Below are 24,897 nucleotides of genomic sequence, written 5' to 3'. Positions count from 1 at the left end.
TGACTCTGAAGTTATAAATTTAAAATTATAAGGTACCACTAACCAATCAAAGTTCAATACTTTTCTTTTCTCATTAATACTAAAAAATTGTCCAATGTCTTTTTACATTCCACTCTTTCTCCATATATCCTTTAAATTTCTTCCACTCCTTTTTGAATATATCTAAATCATAGTCTCTTAAAGTTTTAGTTAATTTGTCCATCTCACTCCACGATAAAACTTTCACAATCCAATCCCATTTCTCTGGTATTTTTCCCTGTTTCCACATCTGCACATACAATGTCCTAGCAGCTGAGAGCAAATACCAGATTAAAGTCCTGTCTTCCTTTGGAAATGTTTCTAATTGTAATCCAAGCAATTCATGAATTAATTTTTGATCCAGGATGAATGGCCAGAGTGCTGGATTTGCTTTCATGAACAGGAATAGCATCTGTGACTACATCAGGCCCTGACTGATCTTTATTTCTAATTACAGTTGTTTCTGAATAGAGTTTTATAAATGTATTGTATATAGTCAGTGTTTTGATGTTTGTGTATATGTTTACCTGGGTCTTCCAAACTTTGCTTTTCCTCCCTCAACTATTTATTTCATAACAGGCTGATTTTTATCCTTGACCTTTTCCCCCATGAACCCTCAGAGATTCAGACTTCTCCACAGTTCTCTGCCATTCAAGTTGAGATCCGCCCAGTTTATCTCCTTGAATTATTCAATCCTGGACTTTAAATTTCCTCTTTCTTTAGCCTCACTGTGGTGGACTCAGATGGTGCCAGCAATTCCACCACCGCCAGCCTGACGGTAAACAAAGCTGTGGATTACCCACCTACAGCAAATGCAGGTCCTAACCAAGTGATCACTCTGCCCCAGAACTCCATCACCCTTTATGGGAACCAGAGCACAGATGACCACGGCATTGTCAGCTATGAATGGTCCCTGAGCCCCAACAGCAAAGGAAAAGTAGTGGAGATGCAGGTGAGAAGGTTGGGCATTTGAATCTTGTCCACTCTGAGTGAAGCCAAGATGTTTCTGTAAATTGTTCCCAATATGCTTAGATTATATTAATATAAAATATTATTCCAATTCCTGAAAACCTCTATGTTCGAACTGCACCCAGTGTTTCCTTGTTTAACTTTCTGAAATACAAAAAATATCCCTAAACATCCCATTCTGATGGCTTCTTAATGGTTTTGGTGGCTGAGTTGGTGGCTGGCTTGAAAGCCTGTCCTAGGTAGAGTTACCTCAGGCTAAACCCATTGAAGCCAGTGGCCTTAGAGTAGAGTTGTTCTACATAGGATTGCATAGTGTATTGTATGAATCAGGGTACATGTTCCTGTGCGCGTCATTTATCAAGTACCATAGATTACCAGTGCAAGAGCAAGATTCAAGTCCAGTAGCTCCATAAAGACCAACAAGATTTCCAGGGTATAAACTTTCAAGAGCCAAAGTTTGCTTTGTCAGCTACAAATGAGGGCCACCTGAAAGTGTAGGTTGCCATTGTTACCCTTCCAGCTCATTTTCTTCTGGTTCTTATTCATCCAAATCCTCAAGAATGTTTCAACTTTTATTTTCCCACGCACACACCAGTCTTTTGAAATATTCCTAACATTTGCTTAGGTGTTTTTAATTTTTAATTTTTTTTTTGCTTTCAAAGTAGTCCTGGCAAACAAGAAGGCAGAATCCTCCTGGAGTATCTCAAAGTCTGTGGGACGGGGAGGGGGCTCCTCGGAGATTTTCAGGAAGTGCTGCAAGGCCTGCCTCTTTGCCAGGACATTTGAAGGGGTTTGAACAGCAGCCATCTTTTGAGGGGAGGGGTCTTGGGGCTTGCTATTTTATTGATAGCGATGGTTATGCTATCAATACGATTGGAAATGTTAACGATTATTGTTAAGCCACCTTGAACCAAAAGGAAAGGCAGGGTATAATACATAAAGCATTGTAAACAACTGTGTTGGCACACTCGAATTCCAGAATAAAAAAAACCAAAATCCATGTAATGTCCTTTGCTAGGTCTGACCAAAAGGACACAAAGCCATTGTGCCAGTTTTTGTGCTCCCCAGAATTCTTCATCAAGCCAGATATTACAGGTCTTTTTAACAAAATGGAAGGGGGGGGGAAGCAGATTTTTGAGGTTCAGACTTTCCTATAAGCACATTTCCTGCCCTCAGGATAAAGCAGATGACTGCATTTCTTTGACATAAGGGCTTTGGGTTAATCTTGAATGTCTTAAGACAGATGCTCTGAATAGATGATAAACTCTTGTTCACTGTTGTATCAAATGGCATTTATTGTCTGCCTTGACCTAGGATGCCAGTCTGAGATACTCAATAATATCTGAATGGACTGGGCAATCTGCCACCCATCTACTCGTCTCTGTCTTTGCAAAGTGGAGAATGTAATTCTTGAGTTTGTTGACTTGTTTCCAAGGGAGTGAGGACGTCGACTTTGCAGCTTTCCGCAATGCGTGAAGGTGACTACACCTACCAGCTGATGGTGACAGATTCTGCTGGCCACCAGTCCACTGCTGAGGTGACTGTGATTGTGCAGCCTGGTAAGCTTAACTAAGAGGTTTGGGAGCAGTATCCTACCACTCTGTGCATGGAATACCACTCCCTCTGTCTTTGCAGCTCCTTCAAAGCACTATAAAGATCATTCTTGGGGTTGAGGGGGCTGCGTAGAAGAACAGCTGGGCAGTATGGGGATGGAGAGCTAGAAGGAGGATGAGGTGAAGTTGCTTCTCCTTCCACAAGCACAGCTCTACCAAGGAAAGACTTGACTTCATCCCCTTGCTCTTCCTCATTCCAGCCCACCAACACTCACAGCTGTTCTCTACACAGATCCTGCAATCTCGGTAATGGTCGTTCTGGGGACTGGAAAGAGCTGCAGGAAGGGAGAAGAATTTGGGGAAACAAAGCATTTTGTGCACAGTTGTTTACTATTGATTGTATATAACGCTCTCAAAGTTTTAAATCTGTTCTACAAATTCTTATCTGAGTTTAGGCCAGTGCAATCCTTAAGACCAATTTCCTTCAAGTAAGCCCCATTGAACAAAATGAGACTTCAGAAAAGGCTTGCTTAGATTGCTCCATGTGTGTAGGATCAGGAGAAGGGCAATTGAACATCATGTGAACATGAATAAATTATTTGTTTGTTTACTTCATTTATGCTGCTTTTCTCTCCAGTGGGAGCCCAATGTGGCTTACATCATTCTCCTCTCCTCCTTTTTATCCTCACAACAATCAGTGGGCTTTCACTCAGACACATGGGAAGATGCAGATTATTATGCAAATAAAATAAAAATGCTTGAAAACATTTCTAGATTTTAAAAAATCTACAAGACATACTTCGTTTTTACTGTCCCCCCACCCAACATTTTCCACCTAATTAAACCCTTATGGACAGACTTTCAGTCTAAACCAGAGACGGAAAAATTACCACTCATTCCCAATTATTATTTTTTAAATTTTACTTCATTTCTCCCCCACCTTTCCCTCCAATAGGGATACAGAATGGATTACATCATTCTCCGGTATTTTGTCCTCACAGCAACCCTGAAGGGCAGGTTAGGCTGAGAATGTGTGACTGTCCCAAGGCCACCCACTGAGCTTCCATAGCACGAGTGGGAATTCTAACCGGGGTCTCCCAGATCCTAGCCCCACACTCAAACCGCTACACCACACTGGCTCTCAAATACCTGTTTGGAAGCCAAAATGTTCAGATCCAGTTATCTCATGTCCCAGTGCACTTTGTTGGACTCCTTGGCCATAATCCAACATGCTGTTTTGACCAAGTTTAAGTGGTGTGCACATCAAAGGGCATCATCCAGGCAAAAGTGAGCCCATGTACATCCCATTGATTTGAACTGGAACGAGTTAAAATCAGCTACTTAACTACAATTGATGCCAGTGGGAAAGGCTTGCAGTCAGGGGTGGGGGTGGTTTGGTGTCCACCCCCCAAAGAAACCTGTTTTCTCCCAGATGGCAGTCCTTCCCTATCTACATAACAAAAAAAAATCCTTCAGTTTCAGAAGAAACTTACTGTGCACAATAACAAGCTGCTGTTCGGGAAAAAGAGAATGTTTAAAAGCCCTGCTTGGACATGCAGAAGCTTGTTCCTCTGTTCTTTGGATTGTACACTCATAATTCAGGATATTCGCGGACTGAGGTTGCTCTGCCCTCAGCTTTCTATTTTCAAGGGTCTGCTCTGAACTTTTGGGTCCATTGTAGAGAATCACGTTTCTTAATGGTGATTAAGAGATCCGGAGGAAGCCGCAATGCAGGGGCTGCAGTCTTTACCCTCTGCTTTCACTACAGTCAAGGCCAGCCAGCTAGGAAGGAGTGTGCAATCCTAGTGCCACTTCCAAATCATTAGTTAAGAAACTAGTCTGCACAGTCTTGTTTTATTTTACTGTTTGTGTTCAAAGGATCCATATTGAGACATTTTGTACATAAAATGTCCCTGGTGGCAAGTGATGAGGAAGGACTTCGTTCTGCCTGAGATCTTGCCAGTGCATAGTCAGCCAAAACAAAGCTAGAAGGAACAGTGTCCTGGGAATGCAAGGCTGCTTTGGGTGATTTCTCCTTGTTTGGATCCTTCCCTGTGTTTCCTCGTCTGCCTTTACTCTCATATCATTTTGTGACTTTTTGCTCAGAAAACAACAAACCTCCTGAGGCAGATGCAGGTCCAGACAAAGAGCTGACCCTCCCAGTGGACAGCACCACTCTCGATGGCAGCAAGAGCTCAGATGACCAGAAGATAGTCTCTTACCTTTGGGAAAAAACACGGTACATATCTCTCTTACATGCACGTGCCTTCTCTTGCACACTAAAAAGAGGAGGAACCCTGCACCCCATTCTCCACCAACTCCAAACATGCATGTCTGCACAGTCTGCAAAAAAAAAAAATCTTTGCTTTAAGCAGGACCTGCCCAACCCAACAGGCAACACATCTGGCAGAATTATAGGAGCTCCAGTTGTGTTGGGAAAACCTTATAACGGAAACATTCTGGGGTTTGATCTGAACTGAGAGAACAGTTTTATGTTTCTCTTTTTTCCCTTCCCTCCCCCACCCCCCTGGTATTTTCAGTGCTACATTCTAATTTACTCCATGTTCCAAACAAGGGAATTGGCCTTTTACATTAATATATCCCCACTATCTCACTGTTACTTTACTCCAGACTAGAGTTTCTGTGATGTACAATCCAGGCTAAACCTTTTGACTTTTGACTAGGGGCCCAGATGGAGTGAAACTGGAGAATGCCAACAGCAGCATTGCCACAGTCACTGGGCTGGAGGTTGGAACATATGAATTCACGTTGACTGTCAGAGACGAGCGGAACTTGCAGAGCCAGAGTTTGGTGATGGTAATTGTCAAGGAAGGTGGGTAGCTGGAGAGGCAGAGGCATTTTGGGGGTGGCCTTTGGTGAAGGCTGGGCTTCCCACTGAGATGGTCAATTTGTGTCTGGGCTGTACTGCTCTGCAGGCATACCTCACGTGCATGAATACTATCACATACAAAAACTGTCCTGCAAACGGGAGCAGCGTGTCTACTAGGCAACCCTAGGTGGTTGCTTATGGGCACAGCCCTGTAGGGGTGCTGAATAGGGCAAGCCTCCTTCCCAGTGGTGGTGAGGGAGCCAGTGAGCCCTTCTGCAGTTAAAGGCCCTGCTGATTGGTGGGCCCTTTAACCTGCTCCCTCCTGCGTATTTTAAATCGTGCAGGAGGGAGGCAAAGGTGGCGGGCGTGGCTGTGATTCAGACATCTGGATCACAGTCCCCACAGCCTCGTGCTGTGTGCCGCCGGCCAGAGAACTCAGCATGGCCACTGCTGGCGACGCTGAAGGGAGCTCTGCCCTGCTGCCTCTCAGGTAAAGCGGCAAGGCAAGACTGGCACTTGTGTGGGGAGACCGAGGGGAGGTCACATTTTGCCCGTGGGTGGGTGGCAGGGGCAAGGAGGGCACTAGGCACCTTAGCTCCAGCACTGTCCCCCAGATGGCAAAGGATGTGGCTAATGGTCATCCCACATCTGCTACTTTATTGTTCTAACTTCCAGCTTTGTACTCCTTTTTGTTCAGAGATAAACAAGCCCCCCATTGCAAAAATCGCTGGGAACATTGTCATCACCCTTCCAGCAAACACAGCTGAGCTTGATGGGTCAAGATCCACAGATGACAAGGGAATCGTCAGTTTTCTGTGGACTCGGGATGAAAGCAGCCCTGCAGCTGGGGTAGGTAATGTGAAATGGTGTTCTTCCGTATCCTGCAGTGTTGACATGCCTGTAGAATATCATGTCTTAGCTGAAGCTCAGAGAATGTCGCTGGTGCTTAGCTCATAGAGAAAGTACAGTCCCGTGTACTAGGATTGTTCTTCAGAACATGGCAAAAACTTTCTTACCCTGCCTGCAATTCTGTCAGGTGACCAGGTCTCTTTATAGTTAATTTTTAAAATCTAAGTTCTGAATGAAAGCTACCCAAATCCCCCAACATCAAAAGCTGAATTTTGCTCAGATTCAGAGGTTGAGAAGCCAGTCTTCCATTCGTTACAAGTCCTGGCTACAAGAAAGGGTGCCTAGATGAGAAGCATTAAGGAAAGTGTGCTGTCCAGTTCATGGGAAGCTTTCTGCACTGCTCAGGCCTCATCTGGAGTTCTTTTCCCCATTCTGAGCCCCACATTTTAAGAAGGTGGTTGACAAAGCATGTCCAGAGGAGGGGGTGACCAAGATGGTGAGGGATCTGGAAACCTCATGATGAAGAAAGATTGAAAGAGCTGGGCATGTTTGGCTTGGGCAACATTATGGGCTGCCATAGTTGCTGTCTTCAAAGATCTAAAGGGCTGTCAGGAAGAAGGACCTGTACTTGTTTTCTCTTACTCTAGAGAGCAGGACTAGGGCTAATGGGTGAAAATTAAAAAGGAAGTAGATTTTATGAGACCTTTCTACCCTCAGAACTGTTCATCATTGGAACTGATTGGCTAGGGAGCTTCACAGGAGGTTGTTATGGAAGGAAGTAGGGGGTAGGTACCTTTCCTTCCTTTAGACCAAGGGTTTCCTGGAAAGCACCCTGCCACCCAGCCACCACCATTCAGGGATCTCATGAGAATATCTAGACTGTCACACCGAGAAGGTATCTTTCTAGTACAGTATTAGACCAGTAATAATAATAATAATACATTTTATTTATATCCCGCCCTCTCCGCCAAGGCAGGCTCAGGGTGGCTAACAACATAGTCGATACAACAGATTATACAGTGATTTAAACAGTAACTAATAATTAATTAAAATTCTAAAAACAATAAAACAGTAAAATTAACATCTTGGTGCTATTCCAGCTCAGAGTAACAGAGTAGAAACCTTGGAAAATACCTAATAAACTATGTAACATCCATGCAATCTAGCATATAGGGAAGAGATTAAGAGGAATATCCCAGAAAAATGGATTGTACTAAATGAAGCCAAAAATAATTTTCTAAAAAGGTTTATTATAAGAGAGGAGGGGAAAACAAAAGGGTGGTTGCATTCAAAAGAAGAGGTGGGAAAAGGGCGAAACAAAAATATAATGAAAAGGTACACAGTAACACGGTGCACAGTCTTTCAAGTAAAAAGCAATGCAGCTGCTCTAACCCAGATAGGTACATGTTACCTAGGCTGTAGCAGGTTCATCAGAGCACGTACTTAGTTTCTTGCAGTAACAAGATGCTGGAGGAATTTTTAACCCCTACCCAATCTCCGGTGGATCCCAGTTTCTGCTAATGACAAAGGAAAATCCCGAACGGCCAAATATTTATGGTCCCTGGAATTGGTCCTAAGCCAGCCTCCTCTCCAAGAGTTTTGAGCTGATTTAGGCCATCCCGTGCAGATCTCCATTTCTGATATCAGAGGCTACTGTTACCAGGCAGAAGGTTATTTAAAGTAATAGCCCCATCCCTCAAGCATCTGGTAATGGCCCTGGATTTCCATGATGAATAGGTGGTGTGGTTCAAACCAGCCTCTTTTGTCTAAAAGTTACTAGGTTTGGCAATGTAGAATGGAAATGAATGGGTTACGGCAGCAGGCATCTATTTATCAATCGGTTGGCCTCCTCCCTGCTGCTCTGCTGCTCTCCTGCACTACTGTACTGTGATGCTGTACTGCGGTACTATTTTGTGCTACACCACCTTGCTGTCATATCATCTTGCTGCACTTGGATGAATGTTGTAATTGGTCTTATTATGATTTTATTGTGATTTTATTTCTATTTGCTGTACTCCGCTCTGAGCCCCCAATGGGGGAATGGGCGGAATATAAATAAATAATAATCATAATAATAATAATTCTAATGTAAACCCCAGGCATCCAAGATCCTAGATGCTCTAGGTGGCACCCTTGAACCCTAGTAAGGTTTTAGAATTTCTGTGACAGAGGTCTTTGAACAGAGGTTGAACTGGTGGCCAGGTTAAAACGGATAAAAGGAAGTCCTTCTTCACCCAAAGGGTGATTAACATGTGGAATTCACTGCCACAGGAGGTGGTGGTGGCCACAAGCACAGCCACCTTCAAGAGGGGTTTAGATAAAAATATGGAGCAGAGGTCCATCAGTGGCTATTAGCCACAGTGTGTGTGTGTGTGTGTGTGTGTATGTATATGTATGTGTATGTATGTATATATATATATATATATATATATATATATATATATATATATATATATATATATATATATATATATATATATATATATATATATATATAAATTTTTGCCACTGTGTGACACAGAGTGTTGGACTGGATGGGCCATTGGCCTGATCTAACATGGCTTCTCTTATGTTCTTATGACCAGCCTTGTGTTAGAGAGGTTTTTGGTGCATATTCTTGCATCAAGCAGGGGTTGGGCTACATTACGTCCCTGGGGCCTTCAACTCGAGGACTCTACGGTGGAATCTTCTCTCCGTTTTCTAGAGCCCCATTTTTAGATCCGTTCCAGAAATCATGAGCGACAACCCCTTGCTTCCAGCTCTCCTCTCTATGAAGAAGTTTCAGTGGGTATCAATGAGGTTGCATGGGAAGTGCTTCTGGGTGTTGCCTCTGTACCAGTTTGAGGAGGGGGAACTCCTTGGGCCGGCGTTCTATACACTATGTAGTATAATGGAAAGGAGGCAGCTGAGAGGTGATATGATCACCATCTTCAATTACTTGAAGGGCTGTTTTATAGAGGATGGTGTGGAATTGTTTTCTGTGACCCCAGAAGGTAGGACCAGAACCAGTGGGTTGAAATTAAATCAAAAGAGTTTCCAGCTCAACATTCCTGACTGTTAGAGCGGTTCTTCAATGGAACAGGCTTCTTCGGAAGGTGGTGGGCTCTCCTTGGAGGTTTTTAAATGGAGGCTAGATGGCCATCTGACAGTAATGAAGATCCTGTGAATTTAGGGGGAGGTAATTGTGAGTTTCCTGCATTGTGCAGGGAGTTGGACTAGATGACCCTGGAGGTCCCTTCCAACTCTATGATTCTATGTGCATTCTCTATATATTGCACTGGGATGAAAAATATGCTGCCTTTGTATCTTCTAACACACATGGGGGCACCTTTTTTGTTAAATACAGGAGGTGTTAAATAATTCGAATCATCACCCTGTGCTTTTCCTCTCCAACCTGGTGGAAGGGACGTACATGTTTCATTTGAAAGTGACTGATGCCAAAGGAGAAAGTGACACGGACAGAGCCACCGTGGAAGTGAAGCCTGGTGAGGATCTCACTCTGAAGAAAGTTCAGCTGCTCATCTGCTTCCCAGCCTTTATCTCCATGATCCATGTAACAGGAGGGCCAGAGTTATGACCCCCATATTACAGATAGGAAGGCTGAGGATGAAAAGCAGTGGCATGCCTTAGGCTACCTGATATGTGGATTTTTGAACTATGGACTTTCCCTGCACTGTTTGCCCCCACTCCTAACCAGCTCTCCAGGCTTAAGGTGTTGTATTGGTCTGGTTATATGTGACCCAAGTGACTTGAAGCCCAGTCCCATGCATGTCCCACTGCATTCACTGATGGCTTACTTCCAGCACACAGTACATGGGCTGAACTATGTGTTCACAGTCAGCTGTTTGTGTACTTCAAAAACTTGAGGGGCCAGGTGCAAGGCAAGCAAAATGCAGTCGTGTGCAAACAAGGAGGTCACATCTAATAAGCCATCAGTGGGGGCAGAGGCAGGAAGATGTGTAGTTAAAGGGCATTCCTTGTTTCTGACTGTTCCTATTCCAATCACTGCTTCTTCCAGACCCAAGGAAAAACAACCTAGTGGAGATGATCCTGGATGTGAATGTCAGCCAGCTGACAGAACGGCAGAAGGGTATGTTCATCCGTCAGATAGGCGTTCTGCTGGGCGTTTTGGATTCCGACATCACTGTGCAGAAGATTCAGCCCTATACTGAGCAGAGGTAGGAAGCCACAGGGGAAGGAGCTTTAGCCCTCTCTTTGAATTTAGTTGACTAAGTTGCAATCCTGGAAGGCATCATTGGCATTTTTTGAGGAGATGGAAAACAGGTGGGTCGGTATCATTTAACCCCATATTGCAGATAGGAAGGCTGAGGCTGCAAAGCAGCAGCTTGTCTGAGGTAAGATTTGAATTGGAGACTTCTCAGCTACTGTATCCCACCAGCTCTCCAGGTTTTTTAAGCCTCTGCATAGGTCTGGCAATGCAATCAAATGACTTGCAGTCCATCGCAAGAGCTGAATCTGTGGACACAAGTAAGTTTCAAGTTTATTTAAATTTATATCCCGCCCTTCCCACCGAAGTGGCTCAGGGCAGCTCACAACACATAAAAATCTAACATAATTTTTGAATTTAAAACATCTTACACAGTCAAAACAGCAAAATAATAAAACATATAACGGCGGTCTATCAAAACTACACTCAGCTTCCAATGCCAGTTAATTATAAGCCAGCCGGAAGAGGGCTGTCTTACAGGCCCTGCGGAACTGGCCAAGGTCCCACAGGGCCCTCACCTCTTCCGGCAGTTGGTTCCACCAGAGAGGAGCCGTTACAGAGAAGGCCCTGTCCCTAGTGGATTGCAGGCGGGCCTCCTTTGGCCCGGGGATAACAAGCAGATTTTGAGATCCCGATCTCAGTACTCTCTGGGGAACATGTGGGGAGAGATGGTCCCTAAGGTAGGCAGGTCCTAGGCCATATAGGGCTTTAAAGGTAATAACCAGCACCTTGTACCGAACTCGGTATATTATTGGCAGCCAGTGCAGAGTCCGGAGCCCTGGCCGAATGTGCTCCCATCTTGGGAGCCCAATAGTAACCGGGCCATGGCATTCTGCACTAACTGCAACTTCCGGGTTCGGCACAAGGGCAGCCCCATGTAGAGAGCATTACAGTAGTCCAACCTCGAGGTGACCATTGCATGGATCTCCATTGCTAGGTCGTCATGCTCCAGGAAAGGAGCCAACTGCCTCGCCCGCCTAAGATGAAAAAATGCGGACTTAGCAGTGGCTGCTATCTGAGCCTCCATTGTTAAGGAAGGCTCCAATAGTACCCCCAAACTCTTGACCTTGTGCACCGCTGTCAGTGGCGCACAGTCAAAAACTGGCAGGGATTTCCCCTCCTGGACCACGACGACCCAAGCAAAGGACCTCTGTCTTCACCAGATTTAGCCTCAGCCCGCTCAGCCTGAGCCACCTAGCCACGGCCTGTAACGCCCAGTCCAAATTTTCTGGGATGCCGGCTGTCCATAAGCAGATAGAGCTGGGTGTCATCAGCGTACTGGTGACAACCCAGCCCATACCTTCGGGCAATCTGGGGAAGGGGGCGCATATAGATGTTAAATAACATCGGGGAGAGAACCACTCCCTGAGGCACTCCGCAATCAAGCGTGTGTCTCCGGGACAGTTCACCCCCAATCGCGACCCTTTGTCCCCGACCCTCAAGGAAAGAGGAAAGCCATTGTAAGGCCAACCCCTGAATCCCCGCGTCGGTGAGGCGGCAGGTCAGTAGCCGATGGTCAACCGTGTCGAACGCTGCCGACAGGTCCAACAACATCAGCACTGCTGAGCTGCCCCGGTCCAGATGCCGTTGAAGGTCATCTACCAGGGCAACCAACACCGTCTCCGTCCCATGGTACTGATGTTCTTAACCATGGTTTTGCTGAACCTCCTCCTCCAAACTTGGCTCCTAAGCCCCACTTCATATGCAAATAAATCCTTTGAAAGGGATAGCTCAGGCTAGGCCAGACTCATCAGATCTTGGAAGCTTGGATGGGAGACCACCAAGGAAATCCAGGGTGGCTACACAGAGGCAAGCAATGGCAAACCACCCCTGTTTATCACTTGCCTTGAATATCCCATGGGGTTGCCATAAGTCCGCTCTGAGATGATGGCACTTTCCGCCACCAAAGAGTAGGGATAAGAAGAGGGAGAACCAAGGCCTTGGTCCTTAAGGCTGCATTGTGGAGGAAGACAAAAAAAAAATCCATCAAGAACAGCCACACATTGACTGACTCCGTGTTTAGAGAGAGGTCACCCCCGGTCTTCCTTGCTGCTTTTGTCTGTCTGTTCCAGGTTTCCCCAAAAGTGACCTTTTTGGTATATAACATAACGAGCTTTGACTCATGAAAGCTTATACCTTGGGAAATTTTGCTGCTCTCTTTAAGGTTCTGCTGGCCACAAATTTTGTAGTTTCTGGTGCACTAATGCAAGGGTCATTTTTCAGTGGCCTAAATGAACTTTTCCCTGAAAGGCTTGAGCTGAGAAACGAAGGTGTTCAGTTCAGTTCTAGTGTTATCATCTGTCTCTTCTTTCTCCTCCCACCCACAAGGCCTTGTCTAAGGTCAGTCATTTACTGATCTTTCCCCAAGCGGGAGAGGAAGAGTTTGCTTCTGATCAATATAAACTTGGCTGCAGGAAGGAAAGCATTAAGTAAATGGATCACAGTAACATTTTTTTCCTGTTTAGTGGTCTCTCTCTCTTTCTCCCTCTGAGTAGGTCCACCCTTGCCAAGAAGACATCGTGGGGTTTTGCAAAACTTCTCTTTGCAGCTACTTGTTTGGGTTACTGGTAAAAAAAAAAAAAAAGCAGGGGGAGAGAAAGAGACTTCACACTCATTGTCCTTATAAGCAGAGCTATGCATTTTCCACCCTGGAAAAAATCTGAAGTCTGCAATGTAAATAAATCATGCAAATGGAGCAGCTGCGTGTGCGCATAGCCCCTTGTTTTTGCATAATTATTTGGCTTCCAGATTTGACTTCTTGTTTATTGGCAGAAACATGAGGACTTAATGGAAAGGAGGAGGAGGCAGAGCAGGGGACAAGAAATGCTTTGTAGGTTGCTGAAGATTTTGTAGTACAGAAGCCTTTGTTTTGTCCTTCCTTTACCCCACAGTAGTAATTTGGCCCAACCACCTTCTGTTTTGCTGCCTGTGTATTCAGTTTTCTTGTTCATTGCAGTACCAAGATGGTGTTCTACGTGAAGAACCAGCCCCCTCGTCAGATCTTCAAAGGACACGATGTTGCATGGACGCTCCGGAATGAACTGCGGAAGCAGCAGTCAGACTTCCTCATTTTCAAAGCGCTGGAGATCAACACAGTCAGTAAGTTGAGGGAATGGCTAGGGCGGCTACCTTCACCACATACCGTCACGACGTATCATACTTTTCCCCTTCTGTGGCTACCCCATAATGGACCAATCACAAGCAGAAGGGCGCTCTCTATGCAGTTTTTGAATGAATTCTCAGGAGACTGACTTAGATGTATTCCATTTTCAGCTGTTCTGACAAAACAGCTGATGGGCTGATGGTGGTTGATAGAAGCAGTACTGTTCGTAGTGCACATACTCATCTCACTTTTCTCTGTTAGGAATTTTGAAACAACCATTAGACCAGGGATAGTGCAGGAACAAATGCCTAATTCTTACTGAGGTAGTCAGCCTGTATCTGAGCTGTAGCATTCCAGACAAATTGGGGGGGGGGGGGCTCTTACAAGGTGGAATGTTCTTCCATATAAAAAAAATCCCTGGCCATAAAAATGTTGTATGCCAGAGAGAAAACTCGGGTAGCTAGTGTACTGTGGGTAGAGTTTTTCCCCCCCCCAAGGAAGAATATTCTATCATTTGAGCCCCTACCTGCTGCCTTGGGAGTCCAGGTGCAGGTTTACCACCTCGGTGAAACTGAAAGCAAAGATCTGAGTGTATGTATGAACCTGGGCAGCAATGAGTTTGTCACACCATCATCTCCATTAATTATCCCTGCGCAGCCAGACCATTTCAGCTGGTCATACAGCTCTGGCCTGTATTCATCAATGCACATCCTCCAGTAATAGCCTGCTTCAGCGGGGAGGGCGGGATATAAATCCAATAAAATAAATAAATAATAAGTTATTTCTGTTTGTAGAAGAGGGAGCAGATGCTGATTCCCCCTCCCCATTTTAGCTCTCCACTTTGCCACTGATGCTGTCCCTGAGGGTCGTCCAGGAACAAAGGGTTCTTTTTCAGGAGGGAGGGAGGGAGGCTGTAGCAGGAGAGGGAAATGGGAAGGTGCCACTCTGCAGAGTCCTTGGATGGTTGGATAGATGCCACTGTCTCAGTAATCATTACAGTAATCCTGCATGCTTGACCAGAATTGCATATTTGTGGAGTGTGGCTGAAGGCTGTTAAGAGGTCTGCTCAAAGGCATCCAAGGGAATTTTTGGTAGTGGTGAAATGTGAACATTCCTCAGTACACACTTATAAGTCTATCTACTGTGTTTTATGCCACCTGATCTTGGTAGCATGCATGGTCCTTCTCTCTCCTGTTTTATTTTATCAGCAATCCTGTGAGGTAAAGTTAGGTGGGTGAGACTGGCTGAAGCTCAGCCACTTGGTTTAATAGCAGACAGAGGTTTTGAACCTGGGTCTTCCCAGTCCTAGCCTGGCACACTGCTACTGTGCCATGTCTCCTGATTGTAAGAGAGCAGCCGAATGGGTTGGGTTCTTTGCATGGGAGTGAGAAAGGTGGCCCATTTCGATTTGCAGGTAAAATCTGCTGACCGGCAAACTTCTGAGCTAAATTATTGACTAACCAATAAAGTTCCCTCTAAATGATCAGCAAGTGGGAAGAAGAGAGGCTTCAGTTCTGCTCCCTTGAGGCTCTGAAGCAAGTAGGGCCTTCCCTTTAATACCTAACCACCTCTGCTTCACTGTGGCACTTGGGTGCTTTGTTTCTTCTGACAGTTCTTACTTGTCAATTCAACTGCTTCTCCCCCAGCATGCCAGCTGAACTGTTCAGAGCATGGGCACTGTGACTCCTTCACCAAGCGCTGCGTCTGTGACCCTTTCTGGATGGAGAACTTCATCAAAGTGCAGATCAACGACGGGGAGAGTAATTGTGGTACGTATGCTCATGTTTGTCTGCCCTTCTTGGGGCAACAGAGTAAGCCATGCAGCTGCATCCTGCAAAGAATTTTTTCTTAAGAGCATGGCCTAAGTCTTTCCCCATTGCTCCTGTAGCATTGTGGAGAAGGAGCCACAATTAGGGGAGGGTTTGGGGGAAGCAGTTTGCTTGTGGTATTCCTGACACTCCTGATTACATTCCCATCTTTCTGCCAGATTGGAGCGTGCTGTATGTTGTCATCGCCTCCTTCGTCATTGTGGTCTCCTTTGGGATCATCTCCTGGGCCGTGGTCTGCTGCTGCAAGAAGTGAGTGACAACGCAGGCCCCTTCAAAGGCACTTCTTTGCGAGTTCACTTGCAGAGTTTGACACAGCTTTCTCTAGCCTCAAATCCTGCTTTAACATTTGTAGTGAGATCAAACTTCCTTTCAGATTTTGACACAGCTTTCTCTAGCCTCAAATCCTGCTTTAACATTTGTAGTGAGATCAAACTTTCTTGGCATCTTGACTACATCTTGCATGCAGACATGCATAACAGGGCCCTAGTCTTATTTTATGGAAAGAAAAAACAGCTTCAGGGCATAGTTTCAGAGGGTGGCTGTGTTTGTGTGACAAAGAAAACTCTTTAATAAGGGCATGCAATTTTTTTTTCTCAGTATCTTTTGGTTCAGGTCTATTGAACTCCACCAACATTTCAAGATTCCTGAAAAATTCAGAATCCCAATATCAGTAAACTATTCTATGCAGATTTTTTTGGAAATCCTGGATTTTGGGGGGCTGAGTAGACCTGAGATGAAGAAAGAAGGGAGAAAGAAAAAAAATAGCAGCAAAACTGCAAAAAACAGATGAGAAGCGGGAGCAGACTGCAGTTTGTTCCCACCTCTCAGAGATTGCTCCCTGCCAGCTCAGCTGTTTTTTGGGCTGTCTTTAAACGCATCCTGTTTAAGTGGAGTGCAGAAGAAAGCCCAAAAAACACGGGAGTGGCAGGAGCAATTTGTTCCCGCCTCTCAGCTAGTTTTGTGGAGTTTTACCAATCTTCCTAGTAATATATATAGGATTTTTTTTTCCAGTTTTCTCGTAAAATCCTGGATACCTTTGGGATGCCAAAATATACTTGGAAAATACCGATGAGGTATTTTTCAGCTCTGGCAGATCCAAATGTACATCTCTACTCTCAAAAGCTTATACCCCAAAAATTCTGTTGGTCTCTAAGGTGCTTCTGGACTCAAATCTAGCTTCAAGAGAATAAAACTGAGAGTGGAAAAAATATGTGGGGAGATGCTTAACCATTTCTCCTCTCCAAATGAGCATGCCCTGTAAATTCCTTTCCTCACTGTGGGGGGTTCCAGCTGTGTATTTAGTCAGCCATGTCAGGAGCTGCATGTATGAGACTCAACTCACAATGGTTGTGTGTGTGAGGACCCAGTTTGATGAACCTTTTCCATTGAATCTACTGTACTTGAATCGATTGGCATGCACACGATACTTCTGATTTCTCTGCCTTTAATCCCAGCTAGATAGGGATTAAAGCAGTCTCAAAGATTTCCACTCATGAATGCAGTTTTCTTGCCTGAAAGGCACCCCAGGAAATCCTGGGGGTCTTCTTAGAAGATCTTTTTGGGAGTTGCTGCTGGAGGAGGGAAACAAAATAATTACACTTCGTGGACATAAATCTTTCGGACCATGGAAGTTTGTAATCTGGCTCCAAGCCAATCTGTGTGTGCTTTTTGTTTGTTTTTTAATCTCATTGTGCGAAATAGTATTTCCCTCAGTCTTGTGCTTCAGATAAAGTATACTGTTCATTAAAAAAAAAAAAAAAGCCCAGGCTGCAGTAAATTTTCCTTTAAGATTCCAAGGGATGGTTACTTTGACAAGCTGTCTGGGACTCAGAATTGCTGCATGTTGATGTAACTGACTTTACTCTTTGGTTAGGTAGTCATTCCCCGTAGGAACATTGTGTCTCATCTGACCTATTTCTTTCCTTTTTTTTCCTGTGTAAGACGGAAAGGAAAACCCAAAAGAAAGAGCAAATACAAGATTTTGGATGCCACAGATCAAGAGAGTCTGGAGTTGAAACCAAATCCCAAAGCAGGTAAAATGTAAAGCAAGCGGCTAGGCTGGTCAGAGTGCTGGCCCAGGCTCCTATTCATGAGTGTTAATTCCAAAGGGAAGCTCCCATCTGAGGGGAGGATATGCTGGAAAGCTGAGTTTTCAGTGATTCCACTTAGAATTTGTTGGATACTTCTGTTCTCCCTCCCCCCACCGGGGTGGCTGCTTGTCAGAAAATGCTGGTTCTAAAACCGAGAGATAAATCTAGGGGATCACGTTGAACCAGAGAAGTACAAGAAAAAAACACCACGCTACGATTCAATATAGACTTAGTATAAGTTTCATTCAGTGTAATGATTGCTACAATTTGAATACAATTTATATGAAAAACACACCACAGCAAACCTTAAGTGTTATCACCCTATACATGGAATTATTTCCAAAAAATGCAAAGGCAACACAGTTCCACAATGGTGTAGCAGTTTCTCAAAAGTCCCTTGTAGGCTCAAGATTGATCCAAATGGTCAATTTGCTGTTCCCTGGCACTCCAGAATAGAGAGAGGACCACTTGGATTTGTCTTGAGCCTACAAGGGACTTTTGAGAAGCTGCTACACCATTGTGGAACTGTGTATTCAAATTGTAGCAATCATTACTCTGAATGAAATTTATACTAAGTCTTCACTGACTTACTGCACTGTTCTAAAACTGAGGCAGTCACTTTTCCTCCCTCTACAATTGGTGTAATTCAGTGATGGTGAATTTCCAAGAGTTCAGGAGAACTTTTATAGCAGGTTGGGGCTGGAGGGCTGTCTCAATCTTGCTTTTTAAGGTATTCATCCCAGACAATTTCTCTAGGGTTGCTAACCCTATGGCTGCCTTCCATAGATATTAGAGGGAATTCCTGGCGTGTCAGGGACACTGTGATATCTCTCCCTCCCCCCCGCCCCCCGGCCATTATTTCTCCTGCTGCTCAATCAGTGGTGCACAGGAGGGTAGGGGTGGGAGTTCACCTGCCACAGACTGGCAAATGGTAAGCCTGCATATTATAGTAGTGTGGCTAAGCCTCATAGGCACAGGCTCCTGAATATGCCCAGCTGACATTTATACATTGTTGTGCTTTACAAAAATGGTAAGATACTGCTCTCCCTTCTTTCTTTACCTTAGATAGGTAGATAGGTAGGTAGATAGTTAGAGAGAGACATGCACACGCACACACTACATCACACCCCAGTTGTGGGAATGGTGAGAAGTTGCTGCTTTAGCAGGCAACGAAAAGCTGGCATGTAGGAAAAGGGGCATCCTGAAGGCTGCTGGCTGTGGGCATTAGTGATTTGCTCCAGGCAGTGGGGTTCATTTTCCTTATCAGGTGGGCCATAGGAATGATTTACAATCCAGGCATTTGCCTTTAAAATTATATAACGGGATGTTCAGCTCCAAAGAACTCCTCTGCGGAACTTGTGAATTTTTTTTTTAAATGTCATTTGTGAGGGACAAACATATAAAAAGTTCAGCAGGGGGAAATGTGTGAAATATTTCACTCCTTCTTGCGGTCCTGACAAATAGACTTCTCTGAGAGAGGATTTGTTTGAGCAAAAACAGAGGGTGGGTGGGAGGCACACAGCCATTAATCCTTGTTTGCTGGCTGAAAGTAATTGCTTATCGTGGTGTTACCTCATTTAATAATGTTCCAGCCAAGTGAACAAGCCCAGGCGCTTAATGACAACGGTAGAGAGCACTGTGGCAGCAGTTTGGAAGCCTTCCTCCTTCTGGGAGAAGCTGCGCCTGAAACTCCCATCAGCCTCTCAGCCTCGCTTTCTCCTCCCACAGTCCCTTTCATTGAGGTTCAGCCACTGATGGCGATAACCCAGCTCACCCGTCGGTAGCAAATGCGTTCTGTCTGTTGCCAAGAGTGAAACTCAGCTTGAAATGCCACCAGAGCAAGCAGGCATTCCCTTCTTGCCCGCACAGGCATTGCCTTAACTGTTTGATGCTGCTATAGCAAAAGATGCTGTCCAGTTTCTCATGGTTTCATGGTGGTGATGGGGTTTTACCCTACAGGGAGCCATAGTCCTCCCTTGGGGAGTAAGAACCGTTGTGAAGACAAGTGAGATAATTATGTTCATGTTTTGGCTTGTCATTCCTTGGGGTAGGGACCTGTCATACTATTACTTTGAAGTATCAAGAATTTTTATTGTGCTGTATTTTTTTAAAAAAAAAAATAGAATATGCTTGCCTAGGAACATCTAACTGATAGGATCCTTTTGTTTGTTTTGCATTGTTTGTTCCTTTTTTTAAAAGGCAGCAAACAGAAAGCTCAGGTCCAGAACACCAGTCTGATGCATTCGGAATCTGAGCTGGACAGCGACGAAGCGATCTTCACGTGGCCGGATCGGGAGAAAGGAAAACTCTTGCGCAGCCAGAATGGTTTCCTGTGCAATGGGCAGGCGCCACCCAAGCTGAAGAGTCAGCGAGAAGAAATCCTATAGCCTCAGGCTGGCATTGGCTAAGCTCTATGGCAGGTGGCCATAGGAGGCTGCTCTTTCCCTCCGTTGCACGAGGAACCAATGGAAACCAGCCACACCACGTTCAGGGTAATGCTGCTAACGTATGACGTGACTACACCTTTTGTTTACTGCTGATCTTTTTCTAACTGCTTGTACTTGAATTTGGACTTCAAGGGAAACTGGCAGAAAGAAGCTGTGAAACAAAGACTGTGAAAGGCAGGCGCTCGTTCCAGAATGCCACAGAATTTACCTCCTCTGCTGAAATTGTAAAATTGCCAGCCTGGGTCAGGCACCTCTTCCTGTAGGCCCCAAAATCCGACTGCCGTGGGAATGGTCCTCTTCACCCCCACACTTCTTTTGGTGGAGGGTGGTTGGTCGTGTTTGCAAGGACCCGACATTGCTCTCGCCTGCCTTGAAAGCCAAGATGCCTCGGACTGCGTGTCGGGGTCTCTTTGTTCCTAAAACACTCGCTCCAGCTGTAGGAAAGCAATTTTGGTTCCTCTCATTGTCACTGATGAGTTTTCCGAGTCTTTCTAAACAGGAGGAGGAGGCCGGGCTTTGCAGACTGCAAGGTGTTGTGGCTGCAAGGGCAAGGGTGGGGGAAATGCTTTCAGGTCATGTTTATGATTGTAAAGGGTTTTTTTTTTTCCTTGTTTTAAATTATTGTTAGTCTCAACACTGGGAATGGTGGCAGTGCTGCCATATCTGTGACCCCCACGCCAAACACTTCCCGTCAGTTCCCAATATGTTGGACACTTAAATCTTTGTAGCCTTTAGAGTAGCAAGTTCCTCTTCTTGATGAGAAATACCTTTGATAATGGAAAAATCTTTGCACAGCTGTAAAAGAAGAAGAGGTGGGGGAGCTAAAGCTAAGCATGGCTAGATTGATTGACTGCTTTGATCCCCAGTAGATCAATGCCTCCAACCCCCTCTGTTTTGCACTTCTTTGTTCCTTGTTGGTTTTTATCAGTGTCAGAGAAATGTCCCATCTTTTGCTTGCCCATACTAACCTCTGTTGAGCCGCCTCATTTGAATGACCACTAATTTTGTAGAAATACCTCTGCTGTTCACGCCAGCCCCCCCCCCTCCTTTTTGAGTCTATGGAATGTGATGATTGTGTGCAATTTATCTTCTCTTGTCTTCCCCTCCCCCTCCCGCCTTATTCTCCCCACCTCTCGCCCCTTCACACTTGGCAAACATTGTGCCTCTCCTGAAAAGTAAACGCACTTTGAAGGACTTCCCCCCCTCCCTATTCAGCTCTGCTGTCCTCCAGCCCCAAAGCATAACTTTTCTGCTGCTTCTGCTTCGATGCAGAGGGGCTTTGCTTTAACAATTAAGTCTTCTCTAGGTTAGGGATGGTCAGCTGGCTGCCCGTAGGGCAATTCCAGTCCAGGAAGCATTCTTAAAACTTTTCTGGCCCCACAAAGATTGACAGATCAAAGCTGAAGAAAGCATTTGCAATAATAATTTTAGTCCATTTTAATGTCATGGGGTGGGGGGAAGGCTGAGAATGTGCCACAGTTGTGACCCTTAACCAAAATTAATGCAGCCCTTAAGACTGCAGAAGCTGGCTGTCCTCAGTCAAGATGGAACAGATGTTTTCATTGGGTTCTGGTGGTTCTGTTTCCATTGCTGCATTGCTGAGTTGTTGAAGGTGATACAAATTAAATATGCTGTTCAGCTTGGGGGGAGGGGGCTATTTCCCCCATGAATTGTCAGTCCAGGCTCCTGTTGTCTTTTTCGGCGTAGTTGGAAGGGGTGGGTACTAGATGCTGTTCACATTTCACTTGATTGCTGCTATCTATCAGGGCATGTACATTTTGCCCCAGTGTAAGGACAAACAGCTTGCCCACAGCAGCCTGCCCAAAAGCAACACAACTGGTCACAGGTCTGGTGTTGGGCCTCTAAGGTGCCTGTTTGCTTTGGAGAGCGGGGAGGCTGTGCTTCCCAGCAGGCACTGTCAGGAGACTGCTTTGACAGCGCTGAGAGCAAGGCCTTTTTAGATTGCCACATACTAGCTTGATGGTATCCAGAATGTGTGATGGTGAAACTACAGAGACACAGCCCACGTGCTCCTGAAGCCCAGAAGATATGACCAGGCACACCAGGAGAACCTGCATTCCATGTGAGGGAAACACATCTGTAAGAAAGTGTGCTGCTAATGGTGCCCTGCGGGGGAATCTTCTTTTCACTTTTAGGTTGTTCTTAAGAGGTCAGCCTGGTAGCCCAGCTGAGTCTGATCTTGTCAGAGCTTGGAAAGATATGCAGGGTCAGCCCTGGTTAATACTTAGGTGGGAAACCACCAAGGAAGACTGGGGTTGCTACGAAGAGGAAGGCAACGACAGACCCATCTCTTGTGCCTTGAAAAACCCATAGTCCTGGGATTGCTATGAGCCAGTTGCGACATGATGGCATGTAATTATTATTGTTGTTATATAAGATCCTGTTCCTCAATGGAAACCATACAGGACACATCTCTCCTCAATTGCATATGGGCCCAGTACCAGCTGCCATGTTGCTTATGGTACCTTATATGTACAGTGCTATTAAGGAAACCTGGTTGCAGTCTTTGGAGGTCAATTGCTCCAGATAACAGAGAAGTATGGAGCTGTCTCACTTTCCAATCAGAGGTGTACTGCTGTAGGATGTGGGGTGGTAAGTAACTTGTCTATTGGGCCTAGGGCAGGCCAAGGACAACACCAAGTTCTGCAGTAGGCAACACACGGTGGGGGAAAGGGCCTTCTCAGTGTCAGACTTTGGAACGTTCTTATTTGACGTTCCAAAGTCTGACACTCAGGGCTTGGCTCACCCAGGAAGCTGAAGGCAGGAAGCTCCAGAAGAGGCTATTGGCCCCACAGCCTGGATGGAGCAGAGGGTGCAGTGGAGCATGCCACAAAAAGGGGACCATAAGTCCCTGAATCCCAGGAGGAGGAAACTGCTCAGGTTGCAAAGGACTCTACACCAATGCCAATGTCCTTGTGGTTCATCTCTGTAACTCTGGTTTAATATTTTTAAAAATACAACTGAGAGTAGAAGTATTCATGCAGCACTAGAAGTATTCATGCAGCCTCCAAGTAGTAAAAACATGTCAAATGAACATGATCAGAAAATGTGCACAAGATCAGTTTGCATCCTACAGAAACCCTGTTAACTTTGGCCTGGATACCACATATCTGCTTTGCTAGCAAAGATACTGTCCTCCAAGAGAAGGAGCCTCCCCACCTCCCGCAGGATGCTCAGAGCACCTCTATCAGTTGGACAGGTCTCTGGGATCCAGCCCACCACTGTATGTTCTGATAGAAGTCAAATCAACAGAAGGCCAGTCATCTTGCCCATTTTGTATCTGAACTTGCTTGAATTTATACGCTTATTATCTTACCACACAAGGAGATGACTTGAGTTGATACCTAATTTGTTGGTTTCTCTCAACTGAGTTCTTCTAGAAGCATTCCAATAAATTGGAATGAACGATGGTATTATTTGACTTGGATACAAACTTCCCAAACCTCTGTCTCAGTCCATAAAATTATGTTCAGGTCTATATCAGTAGCAGTCTTGATAACTAAATGGGCAGTGCAAAGCTTATTTATTCCTTTTAAGAAATGTGTGGAATGATTTCCTGGGGGGGGTGTTTCTTTACAGGCTCTGTGGCCCAAGTTCAGTGCTGTTGGGAAGTTGGGTCCCTCCCCCGCTTTCTCACAGCCTCATGGTACATTTGTGAACCTTCAGGAGTTTGTTTGGTTTTCTCCAGTCTTTATCACACCTGCTTTGCTCCCAAGTCTTGGGAAAGATCACAGCAAAGCCTGGGTGGGTGTAGTATGGGTCGAAGGATTCAAGTTATACCAAAATATGCATCAAGTTCTCTTGTGTTTCCAGCTTTCATTTTCTTAAAATGGTAAGTCTCCAACCTCTTGCAGAGAATATGTGAGGGGGAAACATGAATGAAATGGGAAAGAGACTTTAAGAAAAATTAAAGCTGGGAACTCAGATAAGGTCTGTGCATATTTTAGTATAGCACTATAGTGATATAAATAACTAATTTTAAAAAATGGGAGCCAAATCCCATTCTGTTCAGCAACAGCAGGGAAACAGCACAAGTCTGTCTTTGTGTGGAAAACATCCTTTTCAAGAGACACAAAATCATAGCAAATATGTGATATTTTGAGACTTAAATAGTTCTTGTAGTTGCAAAAAAATTCAAACCCTAAGAACTGTAAAACTACCATAAGAACTGCTAGAGGACCAGGCGTCCCTCCTTGAGCTGAATTAAGGTACAAGCCCTGTTGTAATATGAAAGGGGCTTTAATATAGTGACACTTTTAAGTTCTCCGATTTGAATTTATTTATGTGACTAGTTTCCATAAAATGAGAAGAAAAACCCGCACCAAATGCTACCAAGTTATTTGCTACTGATAGTGCCTTAGTTTTAGTTGAGGACTGACTCTCTGGCCCTTTGTGAAGTAGGAGGTAGTTGCATTGACCTCCCTCGGTAAGCTGATGCAGCAGCACTCCAGTCTTGCTTGGAGGAGGCACAATGATTTCCAAGAGTGTGGTGATTTTTAAAAAACAAATCCCTCAAGTTTTTGCATTCCGAGGAATATCTGGAGAGATGGACTTGTGGCTATCCTGTGCCGTGTTCCAGTATCCTCCATGATATGCTGCCACTCTTCTAGGTGGTAATTTCTGTGGCTGCTGTAAGAACCCAGCTGTCTTACCCTTCTGCCTGCACATTTCACAAGTGATGAAAAATTCCTCGAAGCCTCTTGACATTAATAATTACCGGGTTGGGAAATTCCTGGAGATTTGGAGGGGAGGTTTGGGGAAGGGTGGGACTTCAGCAGGCTATAATGATCTGGAGTCCACCTTCCAAAGCAGCCATTTTCTCCAGAGGAGCTGATTTCTGTTGTCTGGAGATCAGTTGCAATTCCTGGAGATCGCTAGAGGCTGGCAGCCCTGTTAATAATAGTAATATGTTCTTTTTAAATAAATAAAATCAAGATAAGGTCCCAGCCGCTGGTTTACA

The 24,897-nt window shown here is 45.0% G+C and overlaps 1 protein-coding gene across 2 annotated transcripts in view; it reads left to right on the top strand.

Moving 5' to 3' along the window:
* The window catches only part of KIAA0319L (KIAA0319 like), a 72,759-nt gene extending 51,167 nt beyond the window's left edge, over positions 1-21,592 (top strand). For both annotated transcript variants that reach the window (XM_060257581.1, XM_060257582.1), the window contains 12 exons: positions 742-970; positions 2,423-2,546; positions 4,647-4,779; positions 5,225-5,373; positions 6,068-6,219; positions 9,566-9,704; positions 10,238-10,397; positions 13,404-13,546; positions 15,197-15,319; positions 15,538-15,628; positions 17,321-17,412; positions 19,669-21,592. In XM_060257581.1, the coding sequence (XP_060113564.1) occupies positions 742-970; positions 2,423-2,546; positions 4,647-4,779; positions 5,225-5,373; positions 6,068-6,219; positions 9,566-9,704; positions 10,238-10,397; positions 13,404-13,546; positions 15,197-15,319; positions 15,538-15,628; positions 17,321-17,412; positions 19,669-19,856 (1,723 nt within the window). In that variant the 3' untranslated portion in view covers positions 19,857-21,592. The remainder of the gene's footprint in view (positions 1-741; positions 971-2,422; positions 2,547-4,646; positions 4,780-5,224; positions 5,374-6,067; positions 6,220-9,565; positions 9,705-10,237; positions 10,398-13,403; positions 13,547-15,196; positions 15,320-15,537; positions 15,629-17,320; positions 17,413-19,668) is intronic.
* The last annotated feature ends 3,305 nt before the right edge of the window (positions 21,593-24,897 follow it).

This window comes from Heteronotia binoei, chromosome 17, assembly GCF_032191835.1.
Source record: "Heteronotia binoei isolate CCM8104 ecotype False Entrance Well chromosome 17, APGP_CSIRO_Hbin_v1, whole genome shotgun sequence".
NCBI classification, from domain to species: Eukaryota; Metazoa; Chordata; class Lepidosauria; order Squamata; family Gekkonidae; genus Heteronotia; species Heteronotia binoei.
This window is presented reverse-complemented; position numbering and strand designations above follow the sequence as displayed.